General features: G+C 42.2%; 1 protein-coding gene across 1 annotated transcript in view; it reads right to left on the bottom strand.

Annotated features, from left to right (window-relative positions):
* The window catches only part of ALK (ALK receptor tyrosine kinase), an 816,801-nt gene that overhangs the window by 89,725 nt on the left and 709,692 nt on the right, over nucleotides 1–17,384 (bottom strand). Inside the window, exons 10-11 of the mRNA XM_077341212.1 lie at nucleotides 17,281–17,375; nucleotides 15,046–15,180 (exon numbers count right to left, since the gene is read on the bottom strand). Of these exons, the coding sequence (XP_077197327.1) occupies nucleotides 15,046–15,180; nucleotides 17,281–17,375 (230 nt within the window). The remainder of the gene's footprint in view (nucleotides 1–15,045; nucleotides 15,181–17,280; nucleotides 17,376–17,384) is intronic.

The following is a 17,384-nucleotide window of genomic DNA, read 5'->3' as shown; positions in this document are numbered from 1 at the left end:
TAACAATACCAGGACATAAAATGATTACAGACATCGAATAAAAACATGGTGATATAACCCCCCGGCAACAATACCAAACAGAGAGAGTGGTAAGAGGGAGCCATAACCCAGTGCCAAACATGGCTTATCTGTTTCTTAGCATGGGAGGGGGGTGTTTGATCTTTCTCTCTGCCCCAGCCTCAACCATGACCCTGACGGAAGAGCTCCATCCTGCAGGCCCATCTCATGCAGAGTTACTCCAGTTTAAACCCTCAGAGGTTTTGGGTTCGATTCACTCCACTTAGGATTGGACTGTAAAATAATTATGGGTGGACCCTTCTGTTACTTATATAAGGTAAAGGTAAAGGTATCCCCTGTGCAAGCACCGAGTCATGTCTGACCCTTGGGGTGACGCCCTCCAGCGTTTTCATGGCAGACTCAATACGGGGTGGTTTGCCAGTGCCTTCCCCAGTCATTACCGTTTACCCCCCAGCAAGCTGGGTACTCATTTCACCGACCTCGGAAGGATGGAAGGCTGAGTCAACCTTGAGCCGGCTGCTGGGACTGAACTCCCAACCTCATGGGCAAAGCTTTCAGGCGGCTGCCTTACCACTCTGCGCCACAAGAGGCTCTGTTACTTATATACAACATTTATATTTGATGTGCATCCAAAGGTTCCATCATTATGGTCTTGTGGAAAGGAAGAGATGCCCTTCTGACATGGTTATAAGCAGACCAGAGTCTTGCTTCTCACTAGAGATGAAATAATGACTAAAGAGATAATTTTAAACATTGTGGCTTCTATCATTGTGCCATGAACTTTTATAGAGAGCCTGCCTCTTCAAATTCATGAGTGGATGGCGGGTCTGGTGATAAATATACACATAGGTTGAAATGCAGTGGAAGAGGAAATCTATACAGTGAGAACAGGAAAGGAGAATGTAAAAACAAGCAGCCCTTCACATTTTCATACCTGCACTCTCCTTGTGGATCCACTAACACTAGATTGAGTACAATTTCAAGGGGCCAAGGGTTGAAGTGGAATGGTGGAGGTGAAGAAGTTGCCTTCCTCACACACTGTTTGGGATCCAGAATGATTTTTGACAGTTGTCTCCTCTCTACTTGTATATTTCTCTATACTATTTGCACAGAGTTTCATCTGTTCCTGCTTTTCCCTTCTATGGACCTATGTTTTCATACCTGTCATACTTTTATAGTATGTCTCTTGTATATAACATTCCTATATTCTCCAGCTTCCATTTCTTTTACTTGCAGTTACCTCCAGGAAATATACTCTATTCAATTACCCCAACAAAAATACACAAAACAAAATCAATCAGCAATCTTTCTATATTTTTAGAAATATCATTTACACAGTTACTGTCTTGTTCAAGGAAGAAGCTAGAACAGACGAGATAGGTCAAAAGAGTAGAGCAAGATGAGGACCATATCTTCAGTCTTGGAAGGGAGGGATTCAGGTTTTGATTAGCAGGAATATGGGGATTTCTTGGGAATAATAATGGGTATTTGACAATATTGAAAAGGAGATTAGAGCTCGGGGCAAGTGAAGCAGCCAGGAGGTAGGTCTGTTTCTTCTGGAGTGGAAGAATCCATGAAAATGTTTCTGCCAGTGATTGGTTCTCAGGAACCATCTCAGGCTAAAAGGATTTTAAAAGGATGATAGGGAAATGGTGGAGAAGCAGAATGCATTTTTGCCTTTGTCTTTATTGTGGAAAATGGGAGGTCCCTGCCCTCTCCTGAGTTGGATCGAGGTGGTCCTATGACTGATGGACAAACTAAAGAATTGACAAATCACCACGTCCAGATGGCATACATCCAAGAGTTTCAGAACTCAAAAGTGAACTCATGATCAAGAAGGGAACTGAAAATCAATCATAGTGCCCCTGTCTAAATCTGTGGTATGGCTACATTTGGAATACTGTGTACTGTTTGGTCACTGTATTTCAGAAAAAGATATAGCATTGGAAAAGGTGCAGAAAAGGGCAACTAAAATGCTTAAGCGGATGGATACTTTCCTTATAAAGAAACGTTAGAGGGCTTTTTAGCCTGGAGAAACAAAGTTTGAGGGGTGATATGATAGAGGTTTACAAAATTATGTATGCGATAAAGAAGGTAGAGAAAGAAATACTTTTCTCTCTTTCTCACAATACAAGAACTCCTGGGCACTCAATGAAATTAATGAGCAGTAAAAGGAAAAACAGATATAAGGAAGTACTTCACCCAAAGAGTAATTAGCATGTGGAATTCACTATGGCAGAAAGTACTGGTGGCTACAAGCAAAGATGGCTTCAAGAGAGAATTTTTGTTGGAACAGATGTCCACCAATGGCTATCAGCAACAATGTATAGATAGAACACTTTTCTGAGGAAGTGATGCTTTGTATTCTTGCTGCTTCAGAAGCAACAGTGGGAGCTCTGGAGGTCTAGCCCTGCTCCTGATGGGACCTGGGTTTTGGTCACTTTGTGAAACAGCTTGTTGGATTAGATGGGCCACTGGCTTGATCCACCATGGCTTCTCTTATGTTTTCCCCACAGTCTCCTCCTTTGAAGTAGAAGCATTTCCCAAATCCACATCTGACTCCTGGCCCACAATGTGTGTGCCATAAAGATGTTTGTTACAGCTTGCAGCTTCTTCCCTAATTAAGTATGAGTCTATGTTCAGGATTCCCCTATTAAAACTGACAATTTTCTTTACTGTGCTTTAGCTTGGAAACAGTTCCACCTTTACTAACATGTATTTACTAACTAGCATTTGGGTATCATAGTTTATTCCAATGATATGAAGGTACAGAAGGCCACAACTTAAGTGCTACACAACACTGCAGTTTTTCAGCAGAGATGGGAGAAACAGGAATGCGAAAGGCTATTCCAGGTGTGTCTTTCCAGGCTTTCCAATCTATACTATGATTTGTATTAAGTTATGGATGGAGATTAGTATTCACTGTGCCAACATCTCAGAACAGAAGAAGAAGAGGAAGTTTGTTATATGCCGCTTTTCTCTACCCAAAGGAGGCTCAAAGTGGCTTACATTCACCTTCCCTTTCCTCTCCCCACAACAGACACCCTGTGGGGTAGGTGAGGCTGAGAGAGCCCTGATATCACTGCTTGGTCAAAACAGTTTTATCATTGCCATGGCGAGCCCAAGGTCACCCAGCTGGCTGCATGTGGGGGAGTGCAAAATCGAACCCGGCATGCCAGATTAGAAGTCTGCACTTCTAACCACTACACCAAACTGGCTCTGCATATTGGGAAAGGGAGCTACATTTAGAAATCCGGTAAATGCTCCTGTTTTTCCATTTCCTTCTATTCCCTCTTGAATAGGTGATATTCTGTCATGATTGCCTTTATCATGATGTCTGTGGGCATGCAACAGAACAATATCTACAATTATATTGGAGTTTACAAAGGGATTCCATGGCCACTATGATGTAGTAAACAAAACTAATCTACCAAGATAGTCATTCTCAGTGACCTTAGTTTTACTCTATACTGATTCTTAAGTTCTTTGCTGCTTATGATGAGATGATGGACTTTTGACAGAAAATATGGGTTAAAAAAAAGCATTTTCATTAACAGTAGAATGAGTATTTACCAAGCATCCATCATGAAATTCATGGCAGTTAAGTGGCCAATACATAGATGCACCCTAGTGAACATGGAGGGATCCTAGCAATGATTAAGAGAAGCAATGCTGAAAAGGTATTCTCTTTGACCTGGTCTAAAAATGGATGAGTATGACAGTCATAAATATTCAGTGCTTTTGCTGGAATTAGCTGACCTAACCCATGAAAGATATCAACAGGAGATTTCAGTTTCCATGCTGCTCAGAAATATAGCATAAACCCCATGGAAAAACAAATCAATAGAACGGCTCCAAATGTATGTCTGCATCATCTAATGTGGTGCTTTTAGTTAGATTTCAATGGTGTAGGAATTTGGATTAATTCAAAGACCAGGGGCGGGGAGAGGAGGAGAGTTTATTACTCTGCTATCTCAGTTGCAATAGAAATGTCGTTCTTTGAATTAATCTGATTTGTTAAGAAGGAAACCTTGCAACCTGTGATCCATCAGAGAAGCCAAAGCTCACATTAGTTGTAATTACTTTTGGCGAGGTTCCTATTGATCAGAGCCCTCTCAGGGATTTTACAGTGGTGCTGATGCTGCCAGTTTAGCAGCCTAGCAGTTATAGGTACAGTTATCAAACTTACAGCCCTCATGAGCTCAGGCCTATGGTACTTGAATTTATTGTTGGGCCACAAAAAAGACACTATGAAGCCAAGCCTTGTTTATTAACCGGAGACTGTCTTCTGATATTGAACACAGGGCTTAGCCCCACATTCTCTGCACTTGCTGCCATCAAGTAGACAGAGAGTCATGGATCTGAATTTATGCAGTTAGGATTCCACTGAATTACGGTGCTGAGGTACTCAAGTGTGGTTAAAAGCCAAATTCTAAAATTTAGGGCTTTTAGAAACTGTAAAGTTAGAAAATATTTAGACACTAACATGTTGCTTGTGGGATCATTCAGAGCATTTCTGCACCCTGCCCCATCTAGCGTAATGGCTACTGAATGGGCTAGCGCCAAAAACACTCTGCCTTACCTTTATTTTGCACACAGCCATTTTCTCGCTAGTCTTCAGCGCTTCTTGTGCTCCGCACCGGCTTCTGGTTTTGCCGGAGAGGAGAACAAGGTGCCTCTTTCATTTAGCAATTCATGCTGCCTTGCTCTGTCAATCAAGGTGGAGAACCAATGAAATGTCGTGACGTTCATGAGACTCAATCCTCACCCTTTCCTTTATTTTATTTAAACATACATGTACAAATGCATATTTGCCAGTTAAAGCACAGGACATTTGGAGGGGAATGCTTTCAGTCACTATGAAATGGCTCTTTATTTTTCAGCGAGATCGCCAGGACAAGGCGCATGCTCATTTCTGCGTTAATGGCATTTCGCCACTAAAAAAAAAATAAGGTAGTCCCATCTCCCAGAAGTAGAGAAGGAGGCGGGACCAAGGGTGGGATGAATCAGATGCTCAGTTTATTTCTTTATTTGTATTTTTAAACCGCTTATTCTTTATGGCTCTGGGCAGAACAGAAACAATGCATGTTTTTTTGGCGGTTGTGCTGCTGCTTGCTCGCAGCAGGCAACTGCTTTTTTGGGGGGGAATCCACTTAGGGATTCCTCAGCTCCCGCTACAAACAGAATGATGAGCCAGAGTTCAGCAAGGAGTTGGTGGATTGTGTATGACGTCGTGCAAAATTTTAAAAAGTTTACCAATGGTGAGGATAACACTCCTTTAGAGCTGTGCAGAAATCCTCTCAGTACTAACACACTGAAAATACAGAAACATAACATAGTTTTTAAAAAGAATGCTGAATTTAGTTTTATTCCTCATTGGATCTATCTGAAATGTTCTGCCTCAGTAACATTGCAATTGAAGTCAAAGTTCAGTTACTTTTGCCTTATGCAAGATATTTTAGGCTGATGGTACATGATAAAGTATTGTACCATCTTACAACTTCTCACCCAGAAGCCAACTACAGTCCTTAGTATGATTACAGAGAAAAATCTCACAGTTCTGCTTTCTAATATAGAAAGCTAACACTGATGTAATAACCCAGAGGATAGTATGAATGTAGTTCTGCTTACTGCATAAGGGCATTTTCATTCATTTATTTCTGCCGAGACAGTTGTATAGATAGAGGTCAAAAGAGTTAGTACTGTATTAAAGAGATAATTCCGTTTGTGGAAGTTTAGAGCTACTGTCATTATTTTGGCCTGATGATATCTATGCTTCATATGCTGATCCTGTTAAGTGAACTAAAGCAATAGGCATGGAGGTTGCCCCCTACTCCAGTTCAGATTATCAATCAAGCACAAACATAAAATGGGATATTTGAGAGATGCCTGTGTCAAATCTCTCAGTTAAGACCAGCAAGATTAGCTTGAATGCATAACAGACAATGTTTGCCAGAGAGGGCGCTGATATCTCTCTTTTTGTAAAGTGGGTGTTCCATGGGTTGATGGATTGTCAATTGTTTTCATTCATGCTATTTCATTCCCACAGTCTCTTTCCATTTTACTTCTCCCTAGTGGGAACTGAATCTTTTGTGACATTTCCTCATACTATTTTTCCCTCTAAGATGTACCCATTTTTTCAGTATTACTAATGGACTAATAAATTCTCTTACAAATTATTTTCATTCTCAAAGAGAGAGTAGAAAGATTGCTGAATTGCAACTGATAATGAAGCTCAAGCCAATGTATCTACCAGGACTCAATCAAGACCTAGGTTTTCTGTATGATTACCAATGCTGATTCCTCCATGCCTAGTACCTCTCTGCATATCACACCTAATCCAGTCAAGCCTGCTCTTGTCATTCACCAGCTATTCTCATATCTCTGCTAATGTCTTCTAGCTTTGTCAGTGTGGAACCCCTGTATACCAATATACCACACAAAGACGGATTATAAAGCATAAGAAATAGAATTTCTAACAACACCACAGCTGACTCAGCCACCAAACTATGCCAATTTGTTCTCACTCATAACCACGTCAGATTTGGTGACAACTTGTTCCTTCAGATCAATGGTACAGCTATGGGCACCCGCATGGCCCCTCAATATGCCAACATCTTCATGGCAGACTTGGGGCAACACTTCCTAAATGCTCGCTCACTCACACCTCTTATACCTGTGAATCATTGTTATTGTTCAGACACATGGTATAAAGAAGCCCTCGATACTTTCCACTGGGCATACAATGACTTTCACCCCACCTTCAACCTGATAATGAACCAATCTACGCAAGAAATAAATTTTCTGGACACTACAGTAAAAATAAAAAATAAATGCTTAGAGAACACCTTATACCGAAAACCTACTGACCGACAAACATACATGCATGCCTCTAGCTATCATCCTAAACATACCAAATGATCCATTGTATACAGCCAGGTTCTACGTTACAACTGCATCTGCTCCAAACCCACAGACAGAGATTCTCACCTGAAGGATGTACAATAAACTTTCTTGTAACTAAAGTACCCACCCAATGAGATCAAGAAACAGATTGACAAAGCCAGAAGGATACCCATAGAAAACCTGTTGGAAGACAGGCCCCAAAGAGACAATAACAGAACATCACTAATGGTTGTATATAGCTCTCAATGCAGAACAATTCAGTGCACAATAAGTGACTCACACCTTTTAGTGGAAAATGACAGTTCTCTTTCCCAAGTTCTGGGGGGACAAACCTTTTATTGTGCAGAGACAACCCCCCAATCTCAAACAACTCCTCACCCACAACATCTTGTTTGCTAGCCAGAATGAACATCTTTCCTTCTAATTTAACAAAAGGCAGATTTAATAAGATCCCTGTTTCCCAATGGCTTTGGGTGCCCCACTCCAGATACACTGGATCATTTAATCTTAGACTGCCCTCATTTTGAGAGTTGTCATCCAGCTTGGAGAGTATCCTTATGTAAGGCTAATATTATCCAACTAGATGGGAAACACTGCATTGGGATAGAACTGAATGAGAAGGACACTGCTAAGATGCATGCGATTTCACTGACCTTAGTCCAGATTTTAGTTGCCAACTTGGAATGGATGAAGACTACAACTGCTGTAAACAAACTTTTGTCTGTAATTGTTTTGTTTTGCAAACCTGGTTCACACCATGTTTGTACTGTATTTTATTTCTGTTTATTCTTTCCCTCTGTTATGCCAATAAAGGCTTTCTTGTTGTGGTTGTTGTTAATGCAACATCTGATTTGGTACCAGAGCTTGCAACAAACCCAGATACCAACTTTGCTGACACATACATTTCAAAAGCACAATCACTGGACCTAAAAATATCACCTACATCATAAAAGGCTCATCTTCTAACATTGTATATGCCATTAAATGCCAACAATGCCCTTCGGTACTCTACACAGGGCAAACAGGTCAAACCCTCCGCCAAAGAATTAATGGATAAAAATCTGACATCAAAAATTACAGGACTGAAAAACCTGTAGGGGAATACTTTAGCCTTTTACAACACTCAAAACAATGGAATTCCCAGGACTCAACAGGGATGCTGGTTTCTTATCTCACTACATATGCTAGCCTCATTCAACTCTTATGTCAATATGCCTTACAATGCCCTCTTCATTTCTTTTTGGACAATAGAACCATAATGTGATGAAAGTATGTATGTAATGTAAATTAGAATAATAGAATCATAGAATCATAGAGTTGGAAGGGGCCATACAGGCCATCTAATACAACCCCCTGCTCAACGCAGGATCAGCCCAAAGCATCCTAAAGCATCCAAGAAAAGTGTGTATCCAACCTTTACTTGAAGACTGCCAGTGAGGGGGAGCTCACCACCTCCTTAGGCAGCCTATTCCACTGCTGAACTACTCTGACTGTGAAATTCCCCCCCCCCTGATATCTAGCCTATATCATTGTACTTGTAGTTTAAACCCATTACTGCGCGTCCTTTCCTCTGCAGCCAACGGGAACAGCATCCTGCCCTCCTCCAAGTGACAACCTTTCAAATACTTAAAGAGGGCTATCATGTCCCCTCTCAACCTTCTTTTCTCCAGGCTGAACATTCCCAAGTCCCTCAACCTATCTTCATAGGGCTTGGTCAACCTATCTTCATAGGGCTTAGAATCTCCCTCAACCTATCTTCATAGGGCTTAGAATCTAACTCTCTGGTCTTCGGACAGGAGAACAAACAGAGCAGGGCTTGTCACTTGTAGAGATTCCTCCATGCCTGGGTGGGACTAGCAACAAGTCTTTTAATTACCATACTTCTTTCCACAACTGGGAAAGCACCTGCCATTAATCATGACCCTAACATTTTTATAGTCCCCTTGTTTTTGTGAACTACAAGTGAACCCAAGGGACAGATTCTGTTATTTTAGCAAGGAACTAGCCAATATTTGTCATCATGTTGGCTGTTCCCGGCCCTAGGGAAGCACGCCTGGCCTCGACCAGGGCCAGGGCCTTTTTGGTCCTGGCCCCGACCTGGTGGAATGAGCTCCCGGGTGAGCTGCGGGCCCTGTGGGATCTTTCAACGTTCCGCAGGGCCTGCAAGACGGAGCTCTTCCGCCAGGTTTTAAGGTTGAGGCTGGGGCTGATAATAGATCTATGCCTCCCCCGGGGACTCGGGTTCTGGACCCGAAGCAAAACATCATCAGGACCTCCTCTCCACCCGCTAGTAGTGGGAGGGAGGGGGGGGGAAGTTGAGCTGCCGTTCTTGCCATGGCGGTAATATTGGCAATGTTATTATTGTTTTTATGGGGTTTTAATGGGGATTTAAAGGGAGTTGCGGGCTATAAATCTAATAATAATAATAATAATAATAATAATAATAATGTTGCATATTTGAGAGTCAGCTTGGTGCAGTGATTAGGAGTACAGACTTCTAATCTGGCGAGCCACATTTGATTCCGTGCTCTCTCACACGCAGCCAGCTGGGTGACCTTGGGCTCGCCACAGCGCTGATAAAGCTGTTCTGACCAAGCAGTAATATCAGGGCTCTCTCAGCCTCACCCACCTCACAGGGCATCTGTTTTGGGGAGAGGAAAGGGAAGGTGAATGTATGACACTTTGAGACTCCATCGGGTAGAGAAAAGCGGCATATAATAACCACCATCACTTCTTCCTCCTCCTAGCACTGTTTACTAATTTACTCTCTCCTTATATCTATACTCTTATGATTTTTGCTCTGTTGTCTGAGGAAATGTGCATGCACATTGAATAAATCTTTGTTGATCTTAAAGATGCCATTGGACTCAAATTTTGTTGTGCTACTTCAGACTAACATGGCTATGCAGTTGAATCCTTCGGATAGAGGGTTAGCAGCAAGTTGGTCAAAGACCAGGAAACAAAATGAAAGGGTCATATGGTCAGAATACTTGGCTCAGGGAGCCAAGAGTGACACAAGAATGAAACAAGAAGCAAAGTGTGGCCAGTACTGCAGATCTATAGCCTAACCCATCAGAGTCTGAAAAAAGCCCTTAGGGGCTTTTTGCATGCCTTCAAAATAGCACAATGGTTGCCAATTGAAAACGCTACTGATTTGCTGTTATGCACAACGTCGTCGACAATCTGCCACACACCTGAAACCAATCTGCAAAAAGCGCTTCCTTGTAGCGCTTTCAGGGAAATCCCCAAAAGTGGATTCACCCTCCGGAAAGCGATACACTCCTGCAACCAATCTGCAACACTAGCGAAAAAGACCTGTGCATTAACATTGTTGCGGTTTCTACAAAGTCCCTCCCCCTGGCTCTCTTCTCTGATCTTCCGGCGAAGCGATCGCCATTTTTTTTCTCTCCGAGCGAGCGGGGATAAACGCACCAGCGAGCCTCTTTCAGTTTAGAGGCTTCCCCGGCTTCAGTCCCTCCCCTTCAGTCACTAAGCACAAAGAACAGAGAAGCCCGTTTGCTGATGTATTTTCCCTTTATTTTTTACACATTCATTCAGCCGAAAATCGGGCTCGTGAGAGGGGGGGGGATTTTTTTTTTCACTCGGAGGGAGCGTGGCAACGATCAAACGACAGCTCAAACACACCAGGCAGCTGGATGGGTCTCCCTGTTGCAACGAATTAACACAGATTCGTTGCAATGGGTCTGTTTTTTTTAAAAAAAAAACCTTTCTTAAAGGGAAAGGGGCTGTTTGGGAGTATGCTAACAGCTGCCCATTGGCTGCTTGACGGCCAGGGGCGGGACGAGCTCGGCAATAGCGCTTCCTTTCTAGCGATTTCTGCCGAGACCGGAAGCCTGTGGGAAACGCTACAAAACGCAACTGGATTCCACTACAAAGGCAGGTATGCATAACGACGAATTCCACTATTTTAAATGGCGATTTTTCATTCAGTGACCAATTTGCTACAAAGATCCCGGTGCGTAAAGCCCCCAAGAATTCAGTTACTGAATTCAGAACTAGTAGCCTCACAGCCAGGACAGAAACTGATCCCCTGTGGGGGTTGGGGTGGGAGCTTCAAATAATGGATTGTGGAGCTTTAATACATAAAAGAGATGCAAGAGACACCAGAGATGTAGGATGAATTTTTTCCCAGTGTATTATTTTTCCACTAAAAACGTTCCATTTCAAAATATCCGTTGTTTTAAAAGATTGATAACAACGAATGGATATCAATATTAGACAAATCTGGTAGCTTCAAATTTATTAATGTTTTTCAGGTGATTACTCCAAGGAATTGTGTAAGAGGGTGTATGTATATTTTATTATTTGTAAACAGGAGGTGCGATGGGAGACACAAATCCGTATAAAAGTCCACCTTAAAAAAATGAAGTTATGAATTCATGTGATGAGCTGTGCAGGCCAAATAAAAAACAAAGCCAAAATTATCTCAAACAGTGGGGGGGGGAAAATACTGAAATCACCAGCCTGATGTGGAACTTAACAAATAATGCTACAGAGAACAACACTGAGGGCCGTTCCACATTTGTCCAAAATACAATGGTTACTAATTGAAATCGCTACAGTTTTGCCGTTATGCACAACATCGTTGACAATCTGCAACACTCCTGAAACTGATCCGCAAAAAGCGCTTCGTTGTAGCGCTTTCAGGGAAATCCCAAAAAGTGGATTCACCCTCCGGAAAGCGCTACACTCCTGCAACCAATCTGCAACACTAGCGGAAAGGTTTTGTGCGTTACCATTGTTGCGGTTTCTGCAAAGTCCCTCTCCCGGGCTCTCTCCTCTGATCTTCCGGCGAAGCGATCGCCATTTTTTTTTCTCCAAGCGAGCGGAGATCAACGCACCGGCAAGCCTTCGTTTACCCAGCGAGGCTTCCCCGGCTGCAGTCCCTCTGTTTAAAGTCACCAAGCACAAGCAACACAGAGGCCCGTTTCCTGGTTTATTTTCCCTTTATTTTTCACACTATTTTTGGCCGAAAATCGCACCCGTGAGGGGGGGGATTTTTTTTTTCACTCGGGGGGAGTGTGACAACGATGAAACGGCAGCTCAAACACCACCTGCTAGCTGGATGGGTCTCTCCGTTGCAACGAATCAACGCAGATTTGTTGCAACATGTTTTTTTTTTAAACCTTCCTTAAAGGGAAAGGGGTTGTTTGGGAGCATGATAACGGCCGCCCATTGGCTGCTTGACGGCCAGGGGCGGGACACAGCTCAGCAATATCGCTTCCTTTCTAGCGATTTTTGCCGAGACCGGAAACCTGTGGGAAACGATAGAAACGCAACTGGATTCTACTACAAAGGCAGGTATGCATAACGACGAATTCCACTATTTAAAATGGCGATTTTTCGTTCCGCAAACAATTTGCAACATGGATCCCGGTGCGGAATGGACCTGAAACTGAGGTGCCCCATAGTGCAATCCAAATCAGATTTATACCCTTCTAATAAAATTGACATCAATGGATTCAGAAGCATGTAACTCTGTTTAGGATAGTACTGCCAATAACCATCATGGAAAAGAGTTAGATTTGTTTGAAAGAGATGATGAAGAAGAAAAGTTGGTTCTTATATACCACTTTTTTCTACCCAAAGGAGTCTCAAAGTGGCTTACATTTGCCTTCCCTTTACTCTCCCCACAACAGACAACAGTGAGGTATGTGAGGCTGAGAGAGCCCTGATATTACTGCTTGGTCAGAACAGCTTTATCAGCACCGTGGTGAGCCCAAGGTCACCTAGTTGGCTGCATGTGGAGGAACAGGGAATCAAACCCAGCTCGCCAGATTAGAAGTCTGCACTCCTCACCACTACACCAAGCTGGCTCTCTAGTGAACATCCACACTGCCTGCTTTGTAATTTGCTACTAATTAACTTTCTCCTTATATCTGTACCTTATGATCCCTGTTCCAATGTCTGAGGAACTATGCATGCACACAAAAGCTCAAACCATGAATAAATCTTTGTTGGTCTTAAAGGTGCCACTGGACTCAAATTTTGTTGTATTACTTCAGACCAATATGGCTATCCACCTTAATTTGTTTTTTCTGCATGCTAAAATTAGTTTTCTGTGCTACTGGTTTTTTAAAAAGGAATATGGGCTACATTGCCTTTAAATGACTCAAGAGTAAGCTGCCCCACAGAAAAAAAGAGTGCTAATATCCATTTTACACATAAGTAGCTTACTCTGACCTGCTTTATTGTTCTTGCAATGGGGAATGGCAACTCAAGAGCAAGCCTGTTTTTTTATAGGGGACATGTAACAAACCCCACAAGATGTAGTGTGGTAATTATGACCTAACGTTACACATTCAAGCACAGCACCAGGAATCTCCCTCTTGTCAGACACATGGAAAGAAATGAATGGAGCAACATTCCAGAAGCACTTCGTGTCTCAAAAGTGCTGTGCAAACACTCTAATGTAATCAGCAGTAACAGCATTAATATATATGTTTACGGCATTTCCCATGACAGTAATTCATTTCCCTAGATATTCCATGTCCACTTTTGAAAAAGGACTTAAGAGTGCAGCTTGACTATAGCAGATGCATCTGTACCCTTTTACTCATTCCTGGCAGCCACTGTAGACCCCCCATCAGTCACCTTTATCTTCTGCCATCAGTAACCTTCAGAAGCACTGCAGGAGCTATCAGAAGAGTCAGTGCCATTTCTGTGTTTGGACTGAAATCTTTTCCAAATGGCTCATGTTGGGAGGTGCTGCCACACCAGCTGCTTCTGGGAAAAACTGTAGGGGCTGGAAGCAGTGCTGAACCCAGAAAGTACATTGCACCACACAGCAGAAAGAAGGCCAAACCATTTAATTTGGTTCCCACATTTTCCCAGCATATTTCAATTACAAAATGTTAACTTAAATTTCCCATTTTTACTTCAGAAAGATAAGAGATTAGTGTACTGGTAGAAATGGGACGTTGTCTTCTCTTGTATCTTCCAGAAAGAAATCTGGATATGTTACTCACTGTAGTACTAATATTAGCAGTTGTAATAGTACTGGATTTACCACTGTTCAGATATCCTACTACTGGGGCCAAGCTACATGTGATGCTGGGAAACTGTAACCATATCCCCAGCTATGTAATTTAGCTTCTAAAAAAGCAGATTTTTTTTGGGGGGGGGAGGAAATATAAATTAGGGCTGAGGTGCTGGGAATTTGAATGATTGAACATGATTCCCTTCTGGCCACATAAGCCTAAAAAAGACACCTTCTTTCCCCTTTAAATACCCAGACATGCTGCTATGACATATTAAGTATGTGAGAGTTAACTATCCTTTCCTAGTACCCAGGTCCCAGTTCAGATTTTCCAGGCCAGTAATTGCAGCTAAATTATGTATCTGAAGATATGACCACCACACACACACACACACACACACACACACTTGTATCCCATGTAGCTTGCCACACAGAAGAGCTGCTGTTTTAATGTGGATGCTTAGAGAGAGAGTAGGTTTTCTCTGAGCAGTACATCTGAATTATTCTAACTGACCTCCATCCGGTTACTAGAGAAAGAATGCTGTGCATAGCAGATGCCTGGCATGACCTAGAATGGTTTTCCATATGTTTTTGTCATAGTCTAGCATCTTTTCCTCTAGTAGCTCCCAAACAAGTTACAATCCAATAGCATGTCAGATATGATCAACAATTGGGGGCAACTATATGTACTTTGAACTGAACAGAATTTGACAATGAAAGGAAACTAGTAAGGATAATTCTCTCCAGCTCCTTTCCCCAGGAAAATCAAGCAAAGACTTTGTTAGAAATGTACAAATTACCCTAGGACCAACACAAATTAGACCAGGAGAAAAGAGAAAGGATATGCCCCCTAGAGGTCTACAGATCTGAAAAATGGATGACCAGGACAGATCTACCAGATAAAGAAGGCCTGCAGTTATTAAGAAACCTTAAAAAAATCCTTTTTCTCCATAGCCCTCTGAATTTATTTTAGCAGTCAAATAAATGAAAGAAATTTTACAGTGAATACTTTGCTCTGACTTCTGATTTCCATTGCACTATTCCCCCACTTGCTAATCAATCTACTATGCCGGATGGAGGGCTGCATTCTCATAATGACTTCCAAGATATAACCTCCATACCTGCCAGGTCAACAGAGCCATTGTAAAAGTGCTTTGAGCTTCCTGGACTGCCAGCTTCCCTTTCATGACCACGCCTTTCGACTGCCAGGTTGCCCACCTCTGGGATTCTGTCTCGATGTGTCCGCTCTTCATTAACTGGAACACACAAAAAAGCAGTCTGGTTTACAATTGTGCTGCAATGGTGAGTTGTTGGTCTGGCAGACCGAGGAGGACAACAGCTGGTGGCTGATCAAACTGGGCCAAGAGTTTGATGGTGGAAAAAAAGGCAGGGCAGGCTGGAATCCACCACTGCTGTGGGATCCCAAACAAATGGAGGGAAAAACAGAGGAGGGTGGGGAGGATGGCATGCATACTGAAGATACTGACAAGATGGAGGGATATAACTGCTAACAGAAGAATCACAGTGGATGCTGCCCAATTCTCCAGTTCCAGCATTTATGTTTAGCTTTAAAAATGGCAGTGTGCAATTCATCTTCAATCACAATTTAACTGCTACACATAATATTTTTTAAAAACCAAGCCTCTAATCACAGAAGCTGAAATTCAACAACATTGGCATTTGGCATTCGGACACAGAAATGTACCAACAAATGGAACTCATTAGAAATAAAGGACAGAGCTACAGATGGCATTGACTGAATGGAGTGGTTTGCTTTAGAGATACAGTGGCTCCACGGCGGAGGGGGGACTGGGTGAAGGGAAAGTTAGCAAAAAGCAAAAATTTCAGTGGATGAGGGATTGAGGACAGGAAAGGCAGTTAGGCCAATGCACAGCTTAAGGAACCACATAAATATGCAGCAGCACTGCCAGTACTAATCAACTAGAAAGGTGTTGCTAGGAATACCATGAACACTTTTGTACAAAGCAACAAAGAAAGATACCGCAGTTATGCAGAGCAGCCTATAGATATAAAGCTACTATATGTAGCAGTAATTATAGTGCTATAAGAAGTATTGTTGTTCATTAAACTAAAAGTAGTGACAGAAATCATGAGGAAAATATCTTAAATATCATTACAAAAATGAATGTTTGCAATGTCCTGCAGCATTAAGACAGCAAAAATGGAAGTAGATGAATTTGATAAGGAACAAACCCTCTTTCTTCTCATTACTCCCCTCAGTCCCAAATGTGGGGGAACATGGAAAAGCCCTCTGAAGGCAATCTCACTTCATATGTGAGTTACCTGTAGTATTTTGTTGTTTCCTGTAAACCGCCCTGAGCCTTCAGGGAGGGCGATAAATAAATAAATAAATAAATAAACAAATAAATAAACAAACAAACAAACAAATAAATAAATATTGGAGTAGCAATCCTTTTGTCCTTTGGGGCTTTAATGTTTAAACAAGTCATACTGTGGGATAACCCAAATTCTCACTGTTTCCTAGACTAGCCTCCTGGGCTGTCTCCACCTGGAGAATTCCCTGTGAGTAGCATACAACATGGTTCCGTTTTGTGTGGAGTTTCTATACAAAGTTGTGCTACTTCTGTGAACAGCTCCTGGCACTTTCTCATTTAAGCCAGAACAAAAAACAACATTCTTAGTTCCAACTTAAAGGGACACCGCAGGCTGTCTGTAGAGTTCTGCTTTCAAGTAATCCAACTTAAAATGGCAATGTCCATCTGAAAATGGCAATGCCAAGTTACATTCCCCCCTCCTTTAACCTTTTAATTGGGTCTTTAAAAATATGCAGTTGTGGCTCAGCTGTTGGTGGGAGGAGTGATTGCTGGGCTACTGGGGGGGTGTAGCTGGCAAGATATTCATCAGGTTGATTCTTCTGTGCTGATACTATAAGCAGGAAGAGAGTTAAGAGGAGCAATGCCAGCAATAAGTGGTATGAAGACAAGGTGTGTGAGCCCATCCCCAAATGTCTCAGACCTGCTTGGTGCTGCTTGCTCAGTAGGGTTTTGTTTTTTTCTGCTCTGTGTGAGCTACATTGCCAACCAGGATGTTTTAATTGATGATTGTTGTAAATCACCTAGAGCCTGCTTGCTGGAAGGACAGTATATAAGCCTATGCAATAAAATACACTGAGAACAGTGGCCAGACTCCCTCAACTGGGCCTGCCTTTCTCAGGACAGCTTTGCAAACTATGTGGAAATGATAAAAGGAAAAACCTGAGTTGCACTTTCTGTTTTACATCTCTGTAAGGAGGAAACCCACCACAAGTAGATTTGTGGGAGTTCAATACAGGGGCAGTGAACTGCAGGATAAAAAGTTAATCACAGGGAACTCACTTGTTAAATAACAGTCCAGGCTGAGAGAGACATTATCAAAAGCAATGATGGCTTCGGATCCAGCTTTCCACGAAGTTTCAATCTGAAGCCAAAACCTATAAAGA

Source organism: Paroedura picta, chromosome 1 (genome assembly GCF_049243985.1).
Source record: "Paroedura picta isolate Pp20150507F chromosome 1, Ppicta_v3.0, whole genome shotgun sequence".
NCBI classification, from domain to species: domain Eukaryota; kingdom Metazoa; phylum Chordata; class Lepidosauria; order Squamata; family Gekkonidae; genus Paroedura; species Paroedura picta.
This window is presented reverse-complemented; position numbering and strand designations above follow the sequence as displayed.